The sequence below is a fragment of the Pinus tabuliformis genome, chromosome 9 (genome assembly GCF_031772625.1).
Source record: "Pinus tabuliformis cultivar Carrire ecotype Pingquan chromosome 9, CPIR1, whole genome shotgun sequence".
Lineage (NCBI taxonomy): Eukaryota > Viridiplantae > Streptophyta > Pinopsida > Pinales > Pinaceae > Pinus > Pinus tabuliformis.
Genome location: NC_142307.1, coordinates 1412153988 through 1412173881, shown reverse-complemented (window position 1 = coordinate 1412173881; position 19894 = coordinate 1412153988). Strand labels below are relative to the sequence as shown.

At 36.2% G+C, this 19894-nt stretch overlaps 1 protein-coding gene across 2 annotated transcripts in view; it reads left to right on the top strand.

The window, feature by feature from the left end:
• LOC149153837 (protein transport protein SEC24 C-like) overlaps window positions 1-19894 on the top strand; it is a 179061-nt gene that overhangs the window by 113757 nt on the left and 45410 nt on the right. For both annotated transcript variants that reach the window (XM_089438519.1, XM_089438520.1), the window contains exons 15-18: window positions 4194-4265; window positions 4452-4535; window positions 4643-4762; window positions 4881-4949. In XM_089438519.1, coding sequence (XP_089294645.1) covers window positions 4194-4265; window positions 4452-4535; window positions 4643-4762; window positions 4881-4949 — 345 coding nt within the window. The remainder of the gene's footprint in view (window positions 1-4193; window positions 4266-4451; window positions 4536-4642; window positions 4763-4880; window positions 4950-19894) is intronic.

The following is a 19894-nucleotide window of genomic DNA, read 5'->3' as shown; positions in this document are numbered from 1 at the left end:
AGAAACTTTATTAGATGTCAAGGAGCTTGTTCGAGTTAATTGAAAAAGGGTATTATATTATTAAAAAAGTTATTATATTTTGGAAAGTGACTTTAGTAAGAATAAATAGGTTAAGGTCTCAAGCTTCAATAAAAGGGATATATATATATATATATTTTTATATATATTTGAGGAGTTAAAATGAACGAAGAAAGAGCAAACGATGATATTCATAAATAAGTCAACATTTTGGACTAAATGTCCTTTTTGTAAAATGGAATTTATGTTTCTGTCCATATGTAAAAATAAAAAACGTGGTTATCCAACATGTGGACAAATATTTAATTTGGAAGAATATCAAGGTGATGTGCAAATGCAAATAAAAGGATTAGAATACTACTCACAAAACTTTAACATAAAAACAAGGTATCAGAAAAGAAACATAAAGATTTTGAAGATATGTTTTACTATGAGTCAAGATAAAAGGATGAGGAAATTTTGTGTCTAAGGGACCATAATAAAAAATTGCTTGAAAAAGTCAAGCAGTCCAAGGCTACAAATGAAATTCTCTGAGAATCTTTCAGAGAAGGAAGAAGAAAATTTGCACTTAAAAACCCTTAATCAAAGGTTATTAGAACAAATCAGAGGTTTAAAAGATGAAAATTTTGAACGTCAAAACACTGAAAATAAGGTTGATGAATCAAAAACTGAAGAACTCTTACGTCTCAGAAATCATAATCAAAGTCTACTCACTCAAATTAAGAAACTTAAAAATAACAAGAAATCATTGAAAAATAAATTAGAAGAACTTATCATCAAAAAAGCATTGAAGCCTTCAAACGTAACAATCCAAGTTGAAGAAGAAGGAACGAATACCGATCGAGAAAATATCACAACTCACGAAGATGACAAAACAATGGAACTAAAAACATATTTGGATGTTGTAGTTCAAATGACGGAAATTTCAAGTGAAGATCCATCAATTAGCGAAGTAACTTCCGTACATGATGGAAATCAAACACTTCCATGTAAATCAATTAATCACCACAAATAGGATAAGGGGAAATCAGATCATAGGAACTCCTTATTGACACCCAAATCATAATAGTAGACATCTCAAACAGGCTGGAAATCCATATCAGTTAGATCAGAAACAAGGGGCTTATGTTCCAAAGAATGTCAATGTTATCATAATTCAGTCATATGATAACAATTCATCCCAAGTTTCTAGTAATCGCATGTTTCCACCGAAGATCTAAGTTACCAGGATTCGGATATGGATTCGGATCCGGATCCAGATTCGGATACGGATCCGCCAGTTTTTTGAAAAGCCAGGATTCGGATACGGCAAGTACAAACAATATAAAATATTTTATAATTTTTAAAAATTAAATTTATATAAAAAGAAAATACAAACATATATTAATTTTTAAATATATAATTTTTATATAGAGTACTTATAAAAATATATATTAGATATATTAGATAAATAGTATCATAATTAATATATTATTTATAAATATTAATTAAATTTGTATAAAATAAAAAAAAATTATAATTTCTGTTTAAAATTTTAAATATAAAACTTCTATATAATATTTTTAAAATAATTATTAATTTCAGATGGAAAAAATAATTATTAATTTAATATATTAAAATTAATGTATCATAATATTGAAACATTAATTACTAGTTATTATATTTAAATTAAATAAACTTACTTTATGAAACTTTTAAAATAAACATATAATTTAATAGTTATTATATTTAAATTAAATGAAGTTACTTTATAGAACTTACTTCATCAAACTTTTAAAATAAACATATAATTTAATTAGAATATCCCAACATCTGTATCTTATAATCTTGAAATAAAGTTTATACAATGGTTAACCGCAGGTTTATAATCTTGAAATTAATGAACTCCCTTGTTAATTATTCCCACGGCTGATTTTTCCAATATAGCGTTATTCATCAGCTGACATTTTCTTTCTGGAATTCTGCGCTGAGATATAATTTGAAAATATGTGCTGACGTCAAACCATATTACACACAGATTAATGAACTCCCGCACGGCTGATTTTTCCAATATCGGGTTATTCATCCACTGATATTTTCTTTCTAGATTCTGCGCTGAGATATAATTTGGAAATATGTGCTGACGTCAAACCATATTATAGACAGACAAATGTTGGGCGGGGCGGATCTTTGTGGATTCGGATCCGGATCCGTTTCTGATCCGGGGATCCGCGGATCCAGCCACTGGGCCTGACGGATCCGGTAACATAGCCGAAGATTAATCTGGGATGGCTAGATCACTTCTCAGTTCGAGAATTTTGTTTATCACTCAAAGGATCTTATCATCTTGTATCATCGAAGAATTCGTAAGAATGTGAATAGATTACAAGACAAAGAAATAGATGGCATGGCCTTGTGAACAATAAACTTTGAGGACAAAGCTTTTCTGAAGAGTAAGGCAATGTTATGAACATAATATATAAAAACAATATAAATAATAATAATCATTATAATGATTAATTAAATAATTAGTTATTAAAGAGACATGTCCCAAAGGACATGACTATTTGTGAATGGGCACCTTTCCTAGTTTATAAGGAGGGCCCTCATTTGTAACCACAACATCTCACATCTCTTGTGCATTTAACATTCTTTATATAAATATACTACTTATCTTATAATTGATAATTACATATTCCAGTTATTCTGATTATTCCGCTGCATATATGAATTTTGTTCATTACATATCTGAAAATAGTCTACTATATTTTTTCTATAAATGTGCCTGTCCTTTAGATTGTTCGTTGTATCATAATCTTTTTCCTAGGAAATTAACAATATCACAATCTGCCAAGCTCGCAAACACAATTTCCCAAGGGTTGCTGCTTCTTTTTTTTCACAAGGTCAAAGAATAGCTTTTAACCAACATATATTTCTGTACAGTTTTCTGAATATAGGATATCGATGTTGTTTGGGAGCCTGTGCTTGTATCTTCTTAGAATTCAAGGAGTATTATATTGGTTGGCAATAAAGGTGATGTTTTGAATACGTCAAACTCTAGATGGTTAGAACAACACACCCATGTAGAAAAGTAGTCAATTGGGCTTCTTCTGCTAAGCTTCTTTCTTGTGATGCTTTGTAAATCTTTCAAGGGAGTGTATTTGGATTAATCCACTGTTTAAATTGACTTCATTCAAGAGAATGTACCTCTTTTTCCTGGCTAGTTAAGCTAATATTTTGTTTGATATTATATTATGTAGTTATGGCTATGAAGTGTTGACTAAAATGAAGAATCTATCTGGGACTTAAAGGTTGATCATACAAGTCAAACCTTAGGCCAGGGTTCTATCTATATTCTGATGAACTTTAAATTATTGAGTTGAAAACTTTTTAGGCTACGGCTGTTTGACAGGCTGCTTCATTGAGATGCCTATTTAAGCTGATTTATTTCAACAGTTTCAAAAATCATATAATGGTGAAAGTTAAGTTGGGTTCCCTACATCGTCCACTAAGTTGGTATCATATCCACCTCACATACTATAAGATAAGGTAACATTGATAGTATATTCTGGTCGATCATATCCAAAATGAACAAGTTAAATTTTTTCCCCAAGGAAAAATCGTAATTTTCATTAATAAATAAGAAAATTACATGCTGTAGATGCCATATAAGCATGTAAAAAATGTGACTTTTGATCATACAACAATCGCTGTAATAATATGTTCATATAGTAACCGATAAATGTTATACATATAAAAAACAGTCCTTTGGTGTCTCAAAAAATATATACATCATCATCTGATACCATGCTGCCTGTATAATACCAAAAACATGTCTGTCATAACATCAAAACTGTGGATCATGAAGTGGCAAAAATATCCCAGCAATTTGCAAACATAAATATGTCACCCAAGTATCATATCTGCCTGAAGAAAATCTTCAAATGGGTGGTGGTAATACTGATAGGATCATATCCATTATGCTCATCTATCTGCCATATCCCACGTATGAACAAGTTAATTACATTCCATTTATATACACATTAAAATGCATTTTATCGAGGTCTTATAATACATAGAGCGATGTCTTGTTACCACAAATACAGGACATTCTTTCTTTTTAAAGAATAATTAATACGAGTTTAATCTGCTGATGTAGTCATTTCCGTTATCTGGTGTACTTGTCTTAATTTCAGGAGGTACATAAGTTGCTTCAACCTGCAGACAAGACCTTGAAGACTATGGCAATAGAGTTTGCTGAGTTTCAGGTAAGCATGGTCTATGAGATTTGAAACAGGGATCCTTTCAATTTTGTTTATTTGCTGTCAAAATACTCAACTATGTGCAGAACAAACTTCTGCTAAGTTTATTTTGATTCTTGAATAAATGCATTGTTATTTGCCTTCTGACCAACTTGCATGCCTCTTGATCCAAGGTTTGGCTGTTGTTTTCAGGTTTGTGTAGATTTGTTTCTAACCACCCAAAGTTATGTTGATATTGCATCAATATCTGTTGTTCCAAGGACTACTGGGGGACAGGTACTGCTGTTAACTGTGTTATTTATATACCATGCATGTCTTTCTTTCTTTAATCGGAATTGGATGTGTATTGAATATTCTGTTGATTAACTGTGTCTACTCTTCAGGTTTATTACTGTTATCCCTTTTCAGCTATTGCTGATTCTGCAAAACTATACAATGATTTGAGATGGAATGTTACAAGACCTCAAGGGTTTGAGGCAGTTATGCGTGTAAGATGCAGTCAGGTAAAAATGGAACCAGAATCACTCTTTATTTCCTTGATGCATGTGAATTTCAAGGAGTCCTTGGTATCTTTAAGCTAGATTTATCTGTTGTTACCTTCTTTATGGGTTGGCATTGCAGGGGTTGCAAGTCCAAGATTACTCTGGCAATTTTTGCAAGAGAATTCCAACAGACGTGGATCTTGCAGCGGTTGGTATATCTGATACCTGCAGACATTTTTCCCCATTTCAATGAATAAGATTATGTACCCATGAATGTAACCTGGAGTTTCTGATAGAGAGTGTTGCTGATATATTCTTCATTATAAGAAGTGATATATTCAACATAAGTCTCATGAGAGAGATGACTCCTGCTGAAAACCAACATTACAAGTAACAATATAGCTCATGTGACTAAAACACATTATTCACATTCAAGTGGCCTCATTTTAACTAACTCAAAAACTCTTTGCTATATGATCTAAAGTACGTTATGATCTTATCATTAGATTAATAGATTCCATCACCCTCTCTTGATGATATTTTTTGAAACTCTACCAGGCGTATCTCCAAGTTTTGTAAAGTACTCTAGACCATCAGGACTGGTAAAAATATATGCAGTTCACTCCTGAGTTGTACAATATTGCGGCTCAATTTCGCTACTCTCTACAAGCTACATAATACAATGGCAATGAACCTTGACATGCTTTGACTGCTCATGAAACACCACATTCTTTGCCAACGTCAACACATATTCATAACAAATTACCATTGTGTTAGTTGTTTTACTTGCAAAGCAAGAAATATTCTCGGCAATCATACTGGCTCACAAATTGTATTTAATGCTTCTCTATATCCTGCTTTGGAGAAAGAGAATTCCACAGTTTTATGCTTTTAAATTATCCAAAAAAGTTAAAAACAACACCTATATTGATGTTGAAAACATAATCTCTAGTATACTTCTCATCAACTGAATTTGTTAAATCAAAATTTGCCAAACTTGTCAATTGGAAATCCGCTACTCTACCTTATAAGATACCATATTCCAAAATCCATTATACAAATCTCATAACATTCATGGCTATACTCCAATGTTCATCCTTTGGAGCTGCAACTGACTGCAAAAGTCAACTGTGACCTGGTCACTACAAGATAAATCAAGCAACCCTCCAACTATCTCTACATTGACTGTTAGAATTTTTACCTTCTTTTGCTTGGATATTCTTCTCAACAGCACCAGGACCCACACAATCAGCGGGTATGGTAGCAAAGGTACATTTAATGCATGTTCGTACATCTTTAGTTGTTGCAGCAGTTTACCTGGGTTCATGTGTGCAGCAGAGTGGGAGGAAGATGTTGAGAAATCTAGGGACAGTTAGATTAGGTGATTTCTCTTACTTTGATAACAGCTTGTGATGTTCTTTCACTTAACTTGATGTTCTTGTTATTAGCTTCTTCTTTCACTTGATTATTATTGTGTTTTCTATCATCAAACAGCTACCAAACAATGAAGATCAATGAGACAAGATGACACAAAAGGTAGGCTGTTAGCCAGAACCAAAACCTCTCCTCTTGGGAGGAAAACTCACAAGAATTCTTCTCTTCTTATAGAATGTTCAGATGACAAATTACAAGACCTATTACCCTTGACAAAGACCCCTCCAAGACCAAGTCAAACTGATTCTTGATGAACTTTCAACCCAAGTCAAACTTGCCTCATAGCAGATACAAATTCTCCTTTGACCAATATTTCGGACCTGCAACTTCTTGACTGCAACTCGGCCTTACTGCAGAAACCCTAGGCCACACGTGTGAGTGAGAATATGGTGAAATAGTCCTTCTTTCTTCTTCGCTTAGTGAGCTGCTTCTTCTTCAATAACTCGGCTACCTTCCTTGATCCTTGGCTTCCAGATTTCGGCTTCTTTAAGGAGGTCTGCAATTCGGCTTTCCTGCAACAGATTGATGCCCTAACCTTTCTTCGCAAGTGTGAGTGATTCTGCTAAAAAACAGATCTTAAAAATTCGGATTCTTCTTCCTTGGAATCTTCTCTTTCTTCGCTGGTCTCAAATGAACTTCTTGTGAGCTTTACGGATGATCTCAAATGTGGTCGACTTCCTTATATATACCCTTCCCTTGGAGCCGAATTATCATCATGAGGCCGATTTGTCCCTCTTTGACGGCCGACTTGTTGACTGCATGTAGACAAGGTCTTGGTGGGACTTTTATGACACTTTTGACTTACATAAAATTTCTTTGACTTGATACAGGATGCCCACATGGGTCTTATACATATTACAATGACTCAATTGACTTCTTTGACTCAATGACAAAACCTAGAAGCACTCAATGGGTGTTTGTCATTTGACCTACAAATAAAATAATCTTAAGCATGAACCCATGCTACCAAAATAATAATCTTTTTTTTTTCTCTTTTCATCAAGTACAGAAAATCATGATTACATTAGACATTATGAAGACTGAACTTAGTTATACATTCAACAGAAGACACAGTTATGTAATAGGGGAGAGGGCACATGCATGCGCCAATCTGAGTGTAATGCCAGTTTTGCTACCTTTAGTTAAAACTCAGTTCACTGCAGTTGCATATAAGCAAATTCTAGTTACTAGATCAGTTCAGCTTTCAGTTTAGTTCTGTCTTTAGAAGTACTGTATTTCCTACTGAGGGTCCAGGCGCTTTGCATGAGAATAGGGTTGGTTATGGTGCAGCTTCTTAGGAGTTAGATATCTCCATGAGAGTGCACTTACTTGGGCATTTAATAAAACAGTGATGCAGATGTGAGAGTTTTGTTTTACAATGTATTTTCCTTTATTGTTTCCAGCAGCATGTGTTTTTATATTCTAGTATTCAGAGATTGCAGTTTTGATAGGTTTCAGTTTTTAATCTGTCTAGGGTTTTACTATTCTTTAAGTGCAAAGCCTGCTTACCATAGTTTGAAAAATTTCAACATGGTAACAGAGCACATTTGCTGAAACTCTCCAAGAATCTGTATATGGACAAGACATTGACCTATAAGAGGGAGTTGTCTGAGGGTTTTAGGGGTGCGATGTTTGAGATTCAGTAGTGAAACAGATCCATTCCTGAGAATGGTTGAGAAGTGAGATGCACAGGATTTTCTAGTGATTGGAAGGTTGTGCTTGATCTTAGTTCCTTATCTGTTTTTGTGTATATTTGAAGAGTTGCAGTCATGATTAGTGACAAGGGGGGGGGGGGGCAGTCCACTTTGTTCCATGGGAGTGCCGGTTGTAGATTCTCTTTGAGGAGGTTGAGCTTAGGTACTTTGTGAAAAAGGATGTCGTGTTTCTTACGGATTCCAAGGATTTGGCCAAGCACACTAGGAGATTGGTCAAAGCAAAATGATTTGTTTTGGAGTTGGTGAAGAATCATCTGATCCCTCATACTGCAGAGAGGATGACAAACAAGGTATATGTATGACTCCTTGGTCAGCTTTTGTGAAAGTGAGAACACATTGTAGAGAATGCTTTTGATTGGATAAGATAAGATAATTTAATAAATGTCTAGTGAATAATCACAAAAGTAGGTCAATGGGATTGAAGAGTACAACTAATAAGAATATAATGTGGGAGTGCAAAACATACAAAATGCCCAAAATAATATAAAGAAAGAAACCTACATAACATCGAGAACATATGTATAAACCATGACATAGGTATAGTGATACAAAATACTAAATGAGTTTGTCCAAGACTGGAAAGGTGGACAACTCGAGAACTTGTCAAGAGAGGGAAATAGAGAGAGAGATATTGATTAATGGGGCCATTGATGTCGAGGTCTCCTGAGTTTGATGGCTAAGGGTGATGGGGTCGAGTTGGGCATTGGCTTATTGTTGGAGTCTTCTAGAACCATCGGGGAGTTTGATTGTATGATCTGGAACGAACAAAGTTTGTTTTTCAATTTAAATACTCCAGAAGACATGGAATATGTAGATCTCCATTTAGAATCCAAGAATGTATATTAAAAGTATGAATAAGAATGATGTTACAATTGAGAGAGAGGGCTTGCATATATACCCCCAGGCAGGTACCTTTTCATGGAAGGTCATGTCCCATTTAGACATGCCTCTTCAGTACTAACTACTAATAAACTAATCATTATTATAATTATAATTATAATTATTATTTTTATATATTTTATTCATAACATTGCCTTCCTCCTCAAAAATATTTGTCCTCAAAGCTTGATCTCTTTTTCGGGTTTGAATGTCTTCTCGTCTCAAAACTGTCATCTTCGTTGAAATAAGATGATATGATGTTCTAAGCGATAAACAAAATTGTCGCACCGAGAATGGATTTGACCTAATCTTCTGTGGAATCTTGTGGTTATTGGATACTTCGTGTGAATTGTTATCACAAGGCTGAATTGTACTGACATTAGTAGTCTTCAGAACATAAGATTTATGTACAGATTGATACAGATTGGTGGACTGATTGAGATGTATGTTCCTGTAATGCAGATGTAGATAAGGGGTTCTTTTGGTTTGTCTTTCCCTTATCATGTGTGTGGCAATATTCTGATTTACTTCATGTGCCGATGTTGTTGAGTTGGATACAAAGCCTTCACTTGGGATGTTCATTGTCTGGACTGCGACATCTAAGCAGTGTTGTTAAAATCCCGATAAAATTGAAAAAATCGCGATTTTAACCATAACCCGATCAAATCGCGATTTTTATCCATAAAAATCGCCAATTTTTTTTATACCCGATTTTTTCGAAAAAATCGCGATTTTTTGTGAAAAAATCGCTACAGGCGCGGGCAGCGGGCTTTTATATGCAAAAATCGATTTTTTTTTTTTATTCATTTGGCTGTCCGCGCGGAGGAGGAGGAGAAGAGGTGAGGGAGAGCAGCTGAAGGGTTTCCGTCGGATTTGGAGCGAATCCAAGCGTTTTTAGGAGGAATCCAAGCCAAGATCACCAATTTGTCCGTAAAAAAGGTATGTAGATTAATTTTTTTTTGTTTTGCTTCTATAAAAACTTTGTTTTTCATTGTTTTTAAAGAATTTTTTGAAAATTTTCATTGATTTGGGATGGGTTATTTGTTATGACTATGAGAACCAATTTTTTATTTTTATTTTCTCATTGTTTTTTGGCATTTGCCATTGGCATTTGGTTGGGTAACTTGGGTTTGGAAATTGGGATTTTGGAAATAATTAACTTGTAATTTTGTAAATGCTAAATTGTAATTTGTATTATGTAATCCTAAATTCCTATTTCCTAATCCTTATTTTTCCATAGGTTTGCAAATTCAAAATTCAAAAACAAACATGCCAAGGAAATTGGATCCTTTCTGGGAATATGGTGAACCTAAAACTCCGAATGATAGACAAAACTTGTATTGCAAGTTGTGTGGAAAGGAGATATTCGGGGGGGTGTACAGGTTGAAGTTCCACCTTGCACAAATCCCTGGACGTAATGTGGAGCCCTGTAAAAATACAATTGCTGAAATTATCCGAAAAGCCATGAAATCATTGGGAGAATTAGAGCACACTAAAGAGGCCAAAGAATAACTTTTGAGGCAACTAAAAAGGCCAGCTGAAGGAAGTGGGCCAAGTGGCACTGGTTCTACTGCAGCGTCAGTCAATCCGGTAGCTGCATCATCATTTTTTGTTCCTCGAACCACACCTGGTGCACAACCAACTATCGGTTCAATGCTAAAAAGAAATGAAAAACAACAAGCTGACAAGTTGATGACAAAATTTCTCCTCTGGAGTGATATTCCTTTCAGCATTGTAAGGAATAATCCATTTTTCCAACCTACTGTTGATGCTATTGCCAGTGTTGGCCCGGGGTACAAAATCCCTTCTCTTCATGATTTCAGAGGCCGACTTCTTCAAGATGAAAAGCGTGACTGCACCCAAATATTGGAGGATTTTAGGGCATCATGGGCACAAACAGGATGCACTGTTATGTCAGATGGTTGGACTGACCAAAAGGGGAGAACCCTTATAAACTTCTTGGTTAGTTGTCCCAAGGGGACTATGTTTATCAAATCTATTGATGCAACTCATCAAATCAAAGATGCAAGAACTTTATGTGATTTGCTGGATGTGTTTATTTTGGAGGTGGGTGCAGAAAATGTTGTCCAAGTCATAACGGACAATGCTGCAAATTATGTTGCTGCTGGTAGAATGCTTATGGACAGGCATCCTACTTTATTTTGGACACCTTGCGCTGCCCATTGTATTGATTTGATGTTAGAGGACATAGGGAAAATTCCCTTTGTCAAAGAGACTGTTGACTCATCAAAAAGCATCACAAAATTTATTTACAATCACACATCTGTGCTTAGCTTGATGAGACAATGCACCAACAACAAAGAGTTGGTGCGCCCCGCCATTACATGGTTTGCGACGAGTTTCATATCTCTTCAATCCCTCTTGAAATCTATGTGGGATTTGAAGAGAATGTTTCTTTCAGAGGAGTGGCGTTCTTCGCCAATGAGCCGCAAACCAGAAGGAGAGGCCGTGTGCAGACTTGTTTCATACCAAGAAGACTTCTGGGCGGGAGTGCAGGAGGTGTGCGCTGTCACTGAACCTTTGGTAAAGGTTCTTCGGTTGGTAGATGGTGAGAAGCCCGCAATGGGCTATTTGTATGAAGCCATGGACAGGGCCAAAGAAGCCATTCGGTCCTACTATGATGACAAGGGAGATGATGGGTTCCAGAGACAACTCCTTCTATGGAACGTCATTGATGAGCGATGGAACAACACACTCCATCGTCCCATTCATGCTGCTGGGCTTTTCCTGAACCCTGCATTTTCTTATGCATGTGGGTTTGATTTTGATACTGAGGTCGTGGAAGGATTATTAACCTGTGTCCAGAAGATGGTGAGATCTCCAGAACAACGTATAGAGATCTCTAGACAAATTGAGACATATAAGATGTCAGGTGGCACATTTGGCTTTGAGATGGCTGTCATTGATAGGACGATTAAAATGCCAGGTATTTTTTAGTTTGTACTTTGTAACTTTGTTTCAAATTTCATTGTCTCTTCAAATTCCATTTTTTTCTTATGTTTATTTAAAATTTTATTTGTAATTTTGTTGTAGACGCATGGTGGAAGATGTATGGTGGCAGAGTACCCCTTTTGCAAAAGCTTGCCGTACGCATCCTCAGCCAAACATGCAGCTCCTCGAGATGTGAGCGCAATTGGAGTGTATTTGAAAAAATACACAACAAGAAGCGCAATAGGTTAACAACTTAACACTTAAACATTTAAAATATTGCAAATTTCCAAATAAATTTTTGAATTCATTAAACAATATTTTTTTTTATAATATTAATTATTAATTATTATTTCATGAACTTTGTACAGGTTGGAGTCCCGTAGACTTAATGACATGGTCTATGTCTACTACAATCTTCGATTGTGGGTGAGGCAACTAGAGAAGACACCTGATATGGATGCCATCTCATTGGATGGGATTGACACCACTGCTGAATGGAGGGTTGAGACCGAGAGGCCTCTCATGGATCCCACTGAGGATTGGTTAGTGCAGGATGAGGGGGAGGAGGAGGGGGAGGAGGAGGAGGAGGAGGAGGAGGAGGAGGAGCAGGAGCAGGAGCAGGAGCAGGAGGAGGAGGAGGAGTTGGAGGAGCAGGAGGAGGAGGTGACACCGCCTACCCGGGCTACCACTACCACCAGTAGAGGACGTGGTCTCCGTCTACCTACAGTAGCTGCTACTTCTACAGCTACTCCTTCAGCTTCTAGAGCACGTCAGACTCCACTGCCATTTCCACCACCACAGGCACCAGCATCTTCATCTAGGGGGAAAGAGAAAGCAGTGACATTTTCTCGCAAGAGGGGCAGAGGAAATCAATAGGATTAGAGTCTTAGACTTTCATTTTATTGTATATGACATTATGACATGATGAGATACATTATCATATTTTTTGTTGATATTTTGAGGCTGAGTTGGGACTCAGGACTTACTATTCAGGACATGATTCAATGTTATGTGTGATTTTAGCGCTAGAAATGATATTAAACATCTTATATATTAGTTTTTTTTATCATATTTATGTGTCAATGTATTTATTTTATGTTGTAGATGGTTTAGATATTAAAAAAATTGAAAAAAAATGAAAAAAAATGAATATTTTTGTGCCAAACGATTTTTTCCGCTTTTTTCCCGATTTTTACGATTTTTTCCGCTTTTTTCCCAGCGCCGAATAAATCCCGATCGCGATTTTAACAACATTGCATCTAAGTGTGTCTTTTCTTCAACTGGCCTGTCTTCTTCTTGAGTTGTGATATTCACTGGATCGATATTTATTCCTTTCTCATCGACTGGGATTTCTACATTCGATGCTTCATTCTGAATAAATTGTTGCACCTTGTTTTCCAATGACTTCTTAAGTTTCTTAATTTGCATTGCTAATTTTTCACTATGGTCTTTAAGCTGAGAAACTTCTTCATTTTTGTCAACAGTGATCTTGTCAACCTTTTTTGCATATTCTGTAGTACTTTTATACCTTCTTGAAAAGTTACTTTTGAAATATCTTGGATGTCTTCTAGTGTTACTGAATTTGGCTTTACAGTAACATCCTATAGTGTTATTTTTTTTCTTTTTGTAAGAAAATGTCAAAAACTTCTTTTTCGTATTCAAGATGAAGGAACCAAGGGTTTCCATCCAAGCCGAACCTAAAATAATGTCACCTCGATCATTCCATAGGGATCGAACAAAGAATTGCGATATAAAAGTATAATTGCCAATGTTTAATTGTAATTCGGTTATGTCATATTGTTTTCTACCCAAGCAGTCTAATTTTTCAATTATATTTGACTCCGGAATCACCAATTGGTTAGCAAGGTTAGAGTTTATATAATTTTTCCCTTCGGTGGGAGAGATAGAAATAATAACATCTTTTCCTGCAAGAGTCCCTTTAATTTTGAATAGCACTAGAGCAACACAACGTGAGGCTCCTAAAAATCTCCCTTCCTTCAATTCTGAATTAGATGTCATTTTTCTTTGTCAAGATAAACTTACTTCAAATTCCTCCAATAGCCTTTTGCCTTCCTCAAATATCTCTCTTCAATATTTCAAAATATCCCTTTTAATAATTATCTATATATATATATGTATATTGATAGTAATAATATTATAATAAATATGATTATCTCAGGTATATTTTCTTTCTGATATTCTTTTTAGTAATCCGTACTTAAAAGTACAACACCCTTTGATATATTTCTTTTTTATTGAATTTTGAAAATATTATAAACCGAGAACCTTTGACCACCCTTCAAAAATTTAAAATTGAAAAATGAGTTGTGTAAAGTTGTGACTGTTCAAATAGATTGTGACTGTTCAGATAGACATGTGAAGAATCAGGGGTTTGGATGGCCAAATATACAGATTTGTACAAAAGCGTGAATTGTTTTAGCATGGGAGCAAGCAGTGTGGTGAAGGCGGCTTGTAGCGGCGTTGTTGTTTGATCAGGGCGACTGTCGGAGAGTTGCAGGTAAGTTGTGGTGATGGCTTCAGTGTTGATCGTCAACGGTTGATATGGTGAGCAATGACGAGGTAAGTGGCTGAGGTGAAGACAAAATAAGTGTTGTAGAAAACGGTTGAACGGGTTGTGACTCTGTGAGCGTGGGTAATATGGTGGTGGCTGGGGAGTCGATAATGAGGGATGAAATACGTGAGGCAAGAAATGGCAGTGCGCGAGGAACGATCCTGTGGTTGTTGACGTTGCAGGGTTGGTCGACTCGAGATGGAGGCCTACGACGATCGTGGACATGTTGCAATGGCGACACTGATAAACGACAACAGTCGTCAACGAAACCACGAACTGCACTAGATGACTAGGTGATTTTTTTTTTATATATAACCCGTTATATTTTTGGTTGATATACATCGCTTCCTTCTTCTTCCTTTTTTTTTTAGAAGTGTATATTGATTTTTGTTTTAATTTAATTTAATTTTTGTTATATATATATATATTTTCATTTTATTTTTCCAATCTTTTTTTTAATGATATATATATATATATTTTTAATTTTTTCTTGTTTTTTTGTTTTCCTTATTTTATTTTATTATAATGGCCAATGCCAACTGGTGAATTGGAGACCCTCAAAAAGCTTGTAGCAAAATGCTTCAACGGCAACGAAGTTGACAAATTTCGATGGTCAAAGACCTGGATCGAAGAACGAGGTTTGTGCAGCGGTGAAGCGGCCAAAGGATCAAACTGCTCTGATACCAAATGGAACGAACAAAGTTCGTTCTTCAAGTTAAATACTCCAGAAGACTTGGAATATGTAGATCTCCATTTAGGATACAAGAATATATATTAAAAGTATGAATAAGAATGATGTTACAAATGAGAGTGAGGGGCCTACTTATATACCCCAGACAGGTAGCTCTTCATGGAAGGTCATGTCCCATTTAGACATGCCTCTTCAGTACAAACTATTAATAAACTAATCATTATTATAATTATCATCATTATATATATATATATATATATATTATTTTTATATATTTTATTCATAACATGATCCTTGGGTGGTATGCGAGTGAGGGAGATTCCTAGCATTTGAGGTCGAACAAGGGAAACTCCAAATGGATCATTGGATTCTCCTTTCGAATTGTGAGGTAGTTTGATAGATGTGAGGTGCTCCACTTTGGATCCATTTGGAGATTATCTCTCTAAATCATTGAGAATGTGTGGTCTAATGTATGATACGCCATCTTCGAGTCGGTCGCGATAATATCGGTTGGTCTCCTAGATGGTGAGGTTGAAGAGAAACCTGAGGTCTCACTGTTCTACTGTCTTGTATAGTTTGGAACTTTTTCCTGCTGCTTGTTGCTTTGATTTGACTGATCAATAGGGAAGTATGAGGTGACTGACTTGGTCATCCCAAGGTGGGGCATGGCATGTAACATCTGAGATCTGTAGTTATCGATGTCCTTGATGATGAGGGCTAATCATCTTTGGTCTTGGTATAGGAAGAGAGTAGAGAGGGAGCCCCTTGAGTTCATATAGAGCTAGTGATAACATCCTTTGATCTCATAGTATGGGGAAACTTAAAAATGAGGTGCATCTTTGTCTTCGGTTCTTGAAGGTGCCACACCTAGTAGATCATATCAAATTGTGGTATATGATGATCTTTTTCTATCCAAAGTTGATAGAGGTCGATTAAAAGCTGTCCCAAATGGATCTTGAGTGAGTGCATCCTATAGCTACATGTATAAGGGGGGTGAATAATAATGCCATCTTGCGGTTCCCAAAAAGGCTATAGGTAGAAGGACATCTTTGAGTCCAGGCTGAATGAAGGTAAGGTCTAGGTGACCTGAATGTACAATACACAGATATCCTCTTGAATAGGGCGACTTAGTACCTGTCTAGTTGGCAAGAGATGGCTCAACACATCAAGGGAGAATTTGAATGGGGGAACTCTCTTTGATAAACCAAGGATAACTCACATGTGTAAGATTGATACAATGGCTAGCTACCTCATTAAGATCATAGAGTTGAGAGATCAACTTAGTTGTAGCTGTTGACAAGGTATAATAGAATGAGCTAGTTTAGATCTCTCTAAACAATTTTGGTCTTCCTTGGCAACATTTTGTACCATGTGTATATGCTTGTGAAAATCTATGTCATCGTACATGCCCCTAAGGGGTCTTGTGTCATAAATCCCTTGTGTCAGACATGAGTTTGTTACTTATCCTATTCACAACACACATGCTAAATTGTGTTTGCCATGTGCCCTACACATTTCCCAAGTTTAGGATACATGTTCTAAGAAAAAGTGCTAAAATTACAATGTCTTTTTCAGTCGTTTCAATCAGAGGGCTGGAGCATTAAAGGGTTTTGGAGTGTAGCTAAGGGTTTTTAGGGAATTCCATTTTCTTCCTCATTTCATAGAAATCATGGCTCACCCAACAAGGGCACTATCAAAGGAAAGGGAGGAATGCCCCTATTTAGGTTGCCTTCCTCCAATTTCATTAGCCTCTGCTAGTGTTCCATTTGTTGGAAGTGAGGTTGTAAAGTGCAACTTCAAGTACTATAAAAGAACATTTTTGTAGCAACATAGCAGGTTCAAGAGTAGGGGTGCTAGAGACTGTCACTTCTGAGGGGTTATTCTCCACAATAGCAGATGCACCGATTGGATTTGATATAGAGGAGAATTGAGGAGAGCGCAACCACAATGATCTTGATTTTGTTGATTCTGATATGGAGGAGGATTACTAACAATCATGATCTATGAGATTCTTCTATCTATGGTTCTAGTATCTACCCTATTTTATTTTTACCCTTGGAATTCCTAGGTATAGTAGTAGTGACTTAGTATCTTTGTAATACATTTTGATTTTAATGACTTAATGAAATTGTAGTTTATGGTTATAATTTCTTATGTGTTTGTCATTTGATCATCATTGATATAGTACTAGTAAGTACTAAGTAGTAACTAGTTGTAAGCTTGTATAGCTGAATTTGCATCATCATCATCATCATGTAAATGGTTTAGTTTGTAAATTCGCGCAAAATCTGAATCTTTTATATTTATATTTCATTTTTGCATGTATGATTCGCTAATTTGTTTTATGTATCTGTGTTATGGTATCCTTTGTTTCGTGCTTTTTGGGTTGCCATGTCTTGTGTTAGACAATCATATTTTCGTGTCCTATGTTAGGTGACTTAGGTGAGCATCTATTTGGAGGTCTATGGGATGCCCTTTTTAGGGTGTTGAGGAAAGGGTTTTGAATATTGGATCAATGCACAATTTTGATTTCTTTGGCATAGAACTAGGAGGGATTTTATAGTGCCTTACAACCTGCAACAAAATGGGATTGCATAATGAAACAATAAGGTTGAGTAGAGATTGCTTAGTTAGTGGTTCAATACTTGGATTTGCCTATGTTTATTTGGGCAAAGGCATGTTGTACATTATTCGACATACTGGATAGGTGTCCTTTTAAATCACATGACATGAAGGACATGGAAATACGAGGGTTTGATACAAGAAACTAATTAAGAAATTAGACACAAAGGACACATGAGAGAGAGAGAGAGAGAGAACCAATTAGTGAATTAAACATACAAAGATTCGTTTGTGTTTAGAATTTAGAAACTAAATCATTTACAATTTTACATGACGATGATACAAATTTAATCATACAGCTTTTGTTCTTGACCCTGTTGCCTTGCTAAAACAATGCTATTTTTCAGCATTTGCAGTTGCTGTTGCAACCCCACTTTTGGCAGATGGGCACTAGTAGACCCTGAAGAAAATGGAGGGGGGAACCCTTGATGATTGAACCATGATTTCTGTAAAATGTGGAAGACTATGGATTGTAGTAGTAAACAAATTGAAGATTGGTGGATAAATCCACTTTCCTAGCACTTGAAATTGTTGAAATACTAAGAGGCGGGTGAATCAGTGTTTCATTCAATTGTTATAATTAAAACCAGTTAAGATTTTCTACAATTACAACTAGAAAGTAAATAATAGGAATTTTATTAAGAATAGATGAGGACACCAATCCTCTTTTTACAATAAATTGAGTACAATAATGTTGAGGGATCCAACCCTTCAATTCACCAGGCTCCAACCTGTTGCCGAGCTCCAAGTTGGGCTTCACGAGGCTCCAACCTATTGCTAAGCTCCAACTTGGGCTTCACGAGGCTCCAACCCTTAAACTTTTAATAAACAGAATGTATAAATGACTTACTTCAAGACTGCTCCAGACTTCCAATTTGGCCACTCTCCAAGATTTGAATGAGAGTTTTCTTCACTGTTCCAAATACTTCACTGTCCAAAGCTCCAAATACTTCACTATCCTAAGATCCAAATGATGTCAATGGGCTGCTTCAAAAGATACTCTTCAAGATCTATTCCTACTGCTCTTCTAGTACATCAGGAATAGGTCCTATACAGGTTGAGGTTCATCAACAACTCTGAGCCTTCAACAATAAGCCCAAGGTCCACGAGTCTGCAATCTTGAGGCACCACCACAAATCTGCAATCCGAACTGTCCGAGCTCCAAAAGTCAAGTTACCACAGGTCCAAGTGATTGTTTACAAGTCTGTAATATAGCATGGGCTCCCACAATGATTGTCCACACACTTGTCACAGGTCCGAGTGACTGTCCACACACTTGTCATAGGTTCGAGTGATTGTCCTTAAAGTATACCACTAAGCTTCACAAATGAGCTTCCACAGGTCCAAGCACTTGGAATGGTCACTGTTCCGAGCCTTCCACAAGTCCGAGGTATATAAAAGCACTGTTCTTTAAGGTATACGAATGGAAGGTCTAATCCGAGTTGCAATGGTGACTGTAACTCCAGATCACAGGGTCGATGCCTTGCAAATCTCCACAAGGCTGTAGGTTCGACCCCTCACAAACTTGCAGATCCGAGTTCTTTAGGTCATTGTTTTGTAGTCCAAGGTCTGCACTTCTTCAGGTTCAAGTTTGTATTTCTAGCTTGAATGACAACTCAACACAGAAATTTAGCCCAAACAATAAACTTCTATGTCCTCCTTGTCCTCCTTAGTTCACGAGATGTGAAATCTTCACACTTCTATCTTGTGTTTGATCCGAGATGGTGGCTAGAACGATGAGATTAACCTCGTATTTATACATGTTTTTGAGTTATAATGAAGGGACACGTCACTTAATGAGGAGCCGACTTGTACATGTAGGCTCATGTCGGCTAGCATAAAAAATCATTATATTTCAACTTGTAAAATCATTTTCTCTCTACCTATGAGGGAGATAGAAGGCGTGTAATAGCTCGTAGGAGAGAGCTTACTGTCTTCAACGAGCCTATGCCAATTTCATCCTTAAATAAGGTCATTTTACCATCAATAAAATCATATTTGTGAACTGCCATCATTATTTTATTCATTACAATCATATGTTTTTCCATGGTAGCTAGGGCTTCTTCTTTAGGGTTCCAAGTGTATTCATCATTTAGAGCATCTTCAACAAGGCTAGTGCTTCAACAATCACCCATGCATCATTATCTTCATCAATGCTCATATTGACATTAATGACAATTTTGACCAATAGAAATCCCTTCTGACATTGCATAATAACCCTCAGTTGCACTCCAAAACATCTCACCTTCAACCCGTTAAATGAAATGAGCTCAAATGAAAGAGAAAAC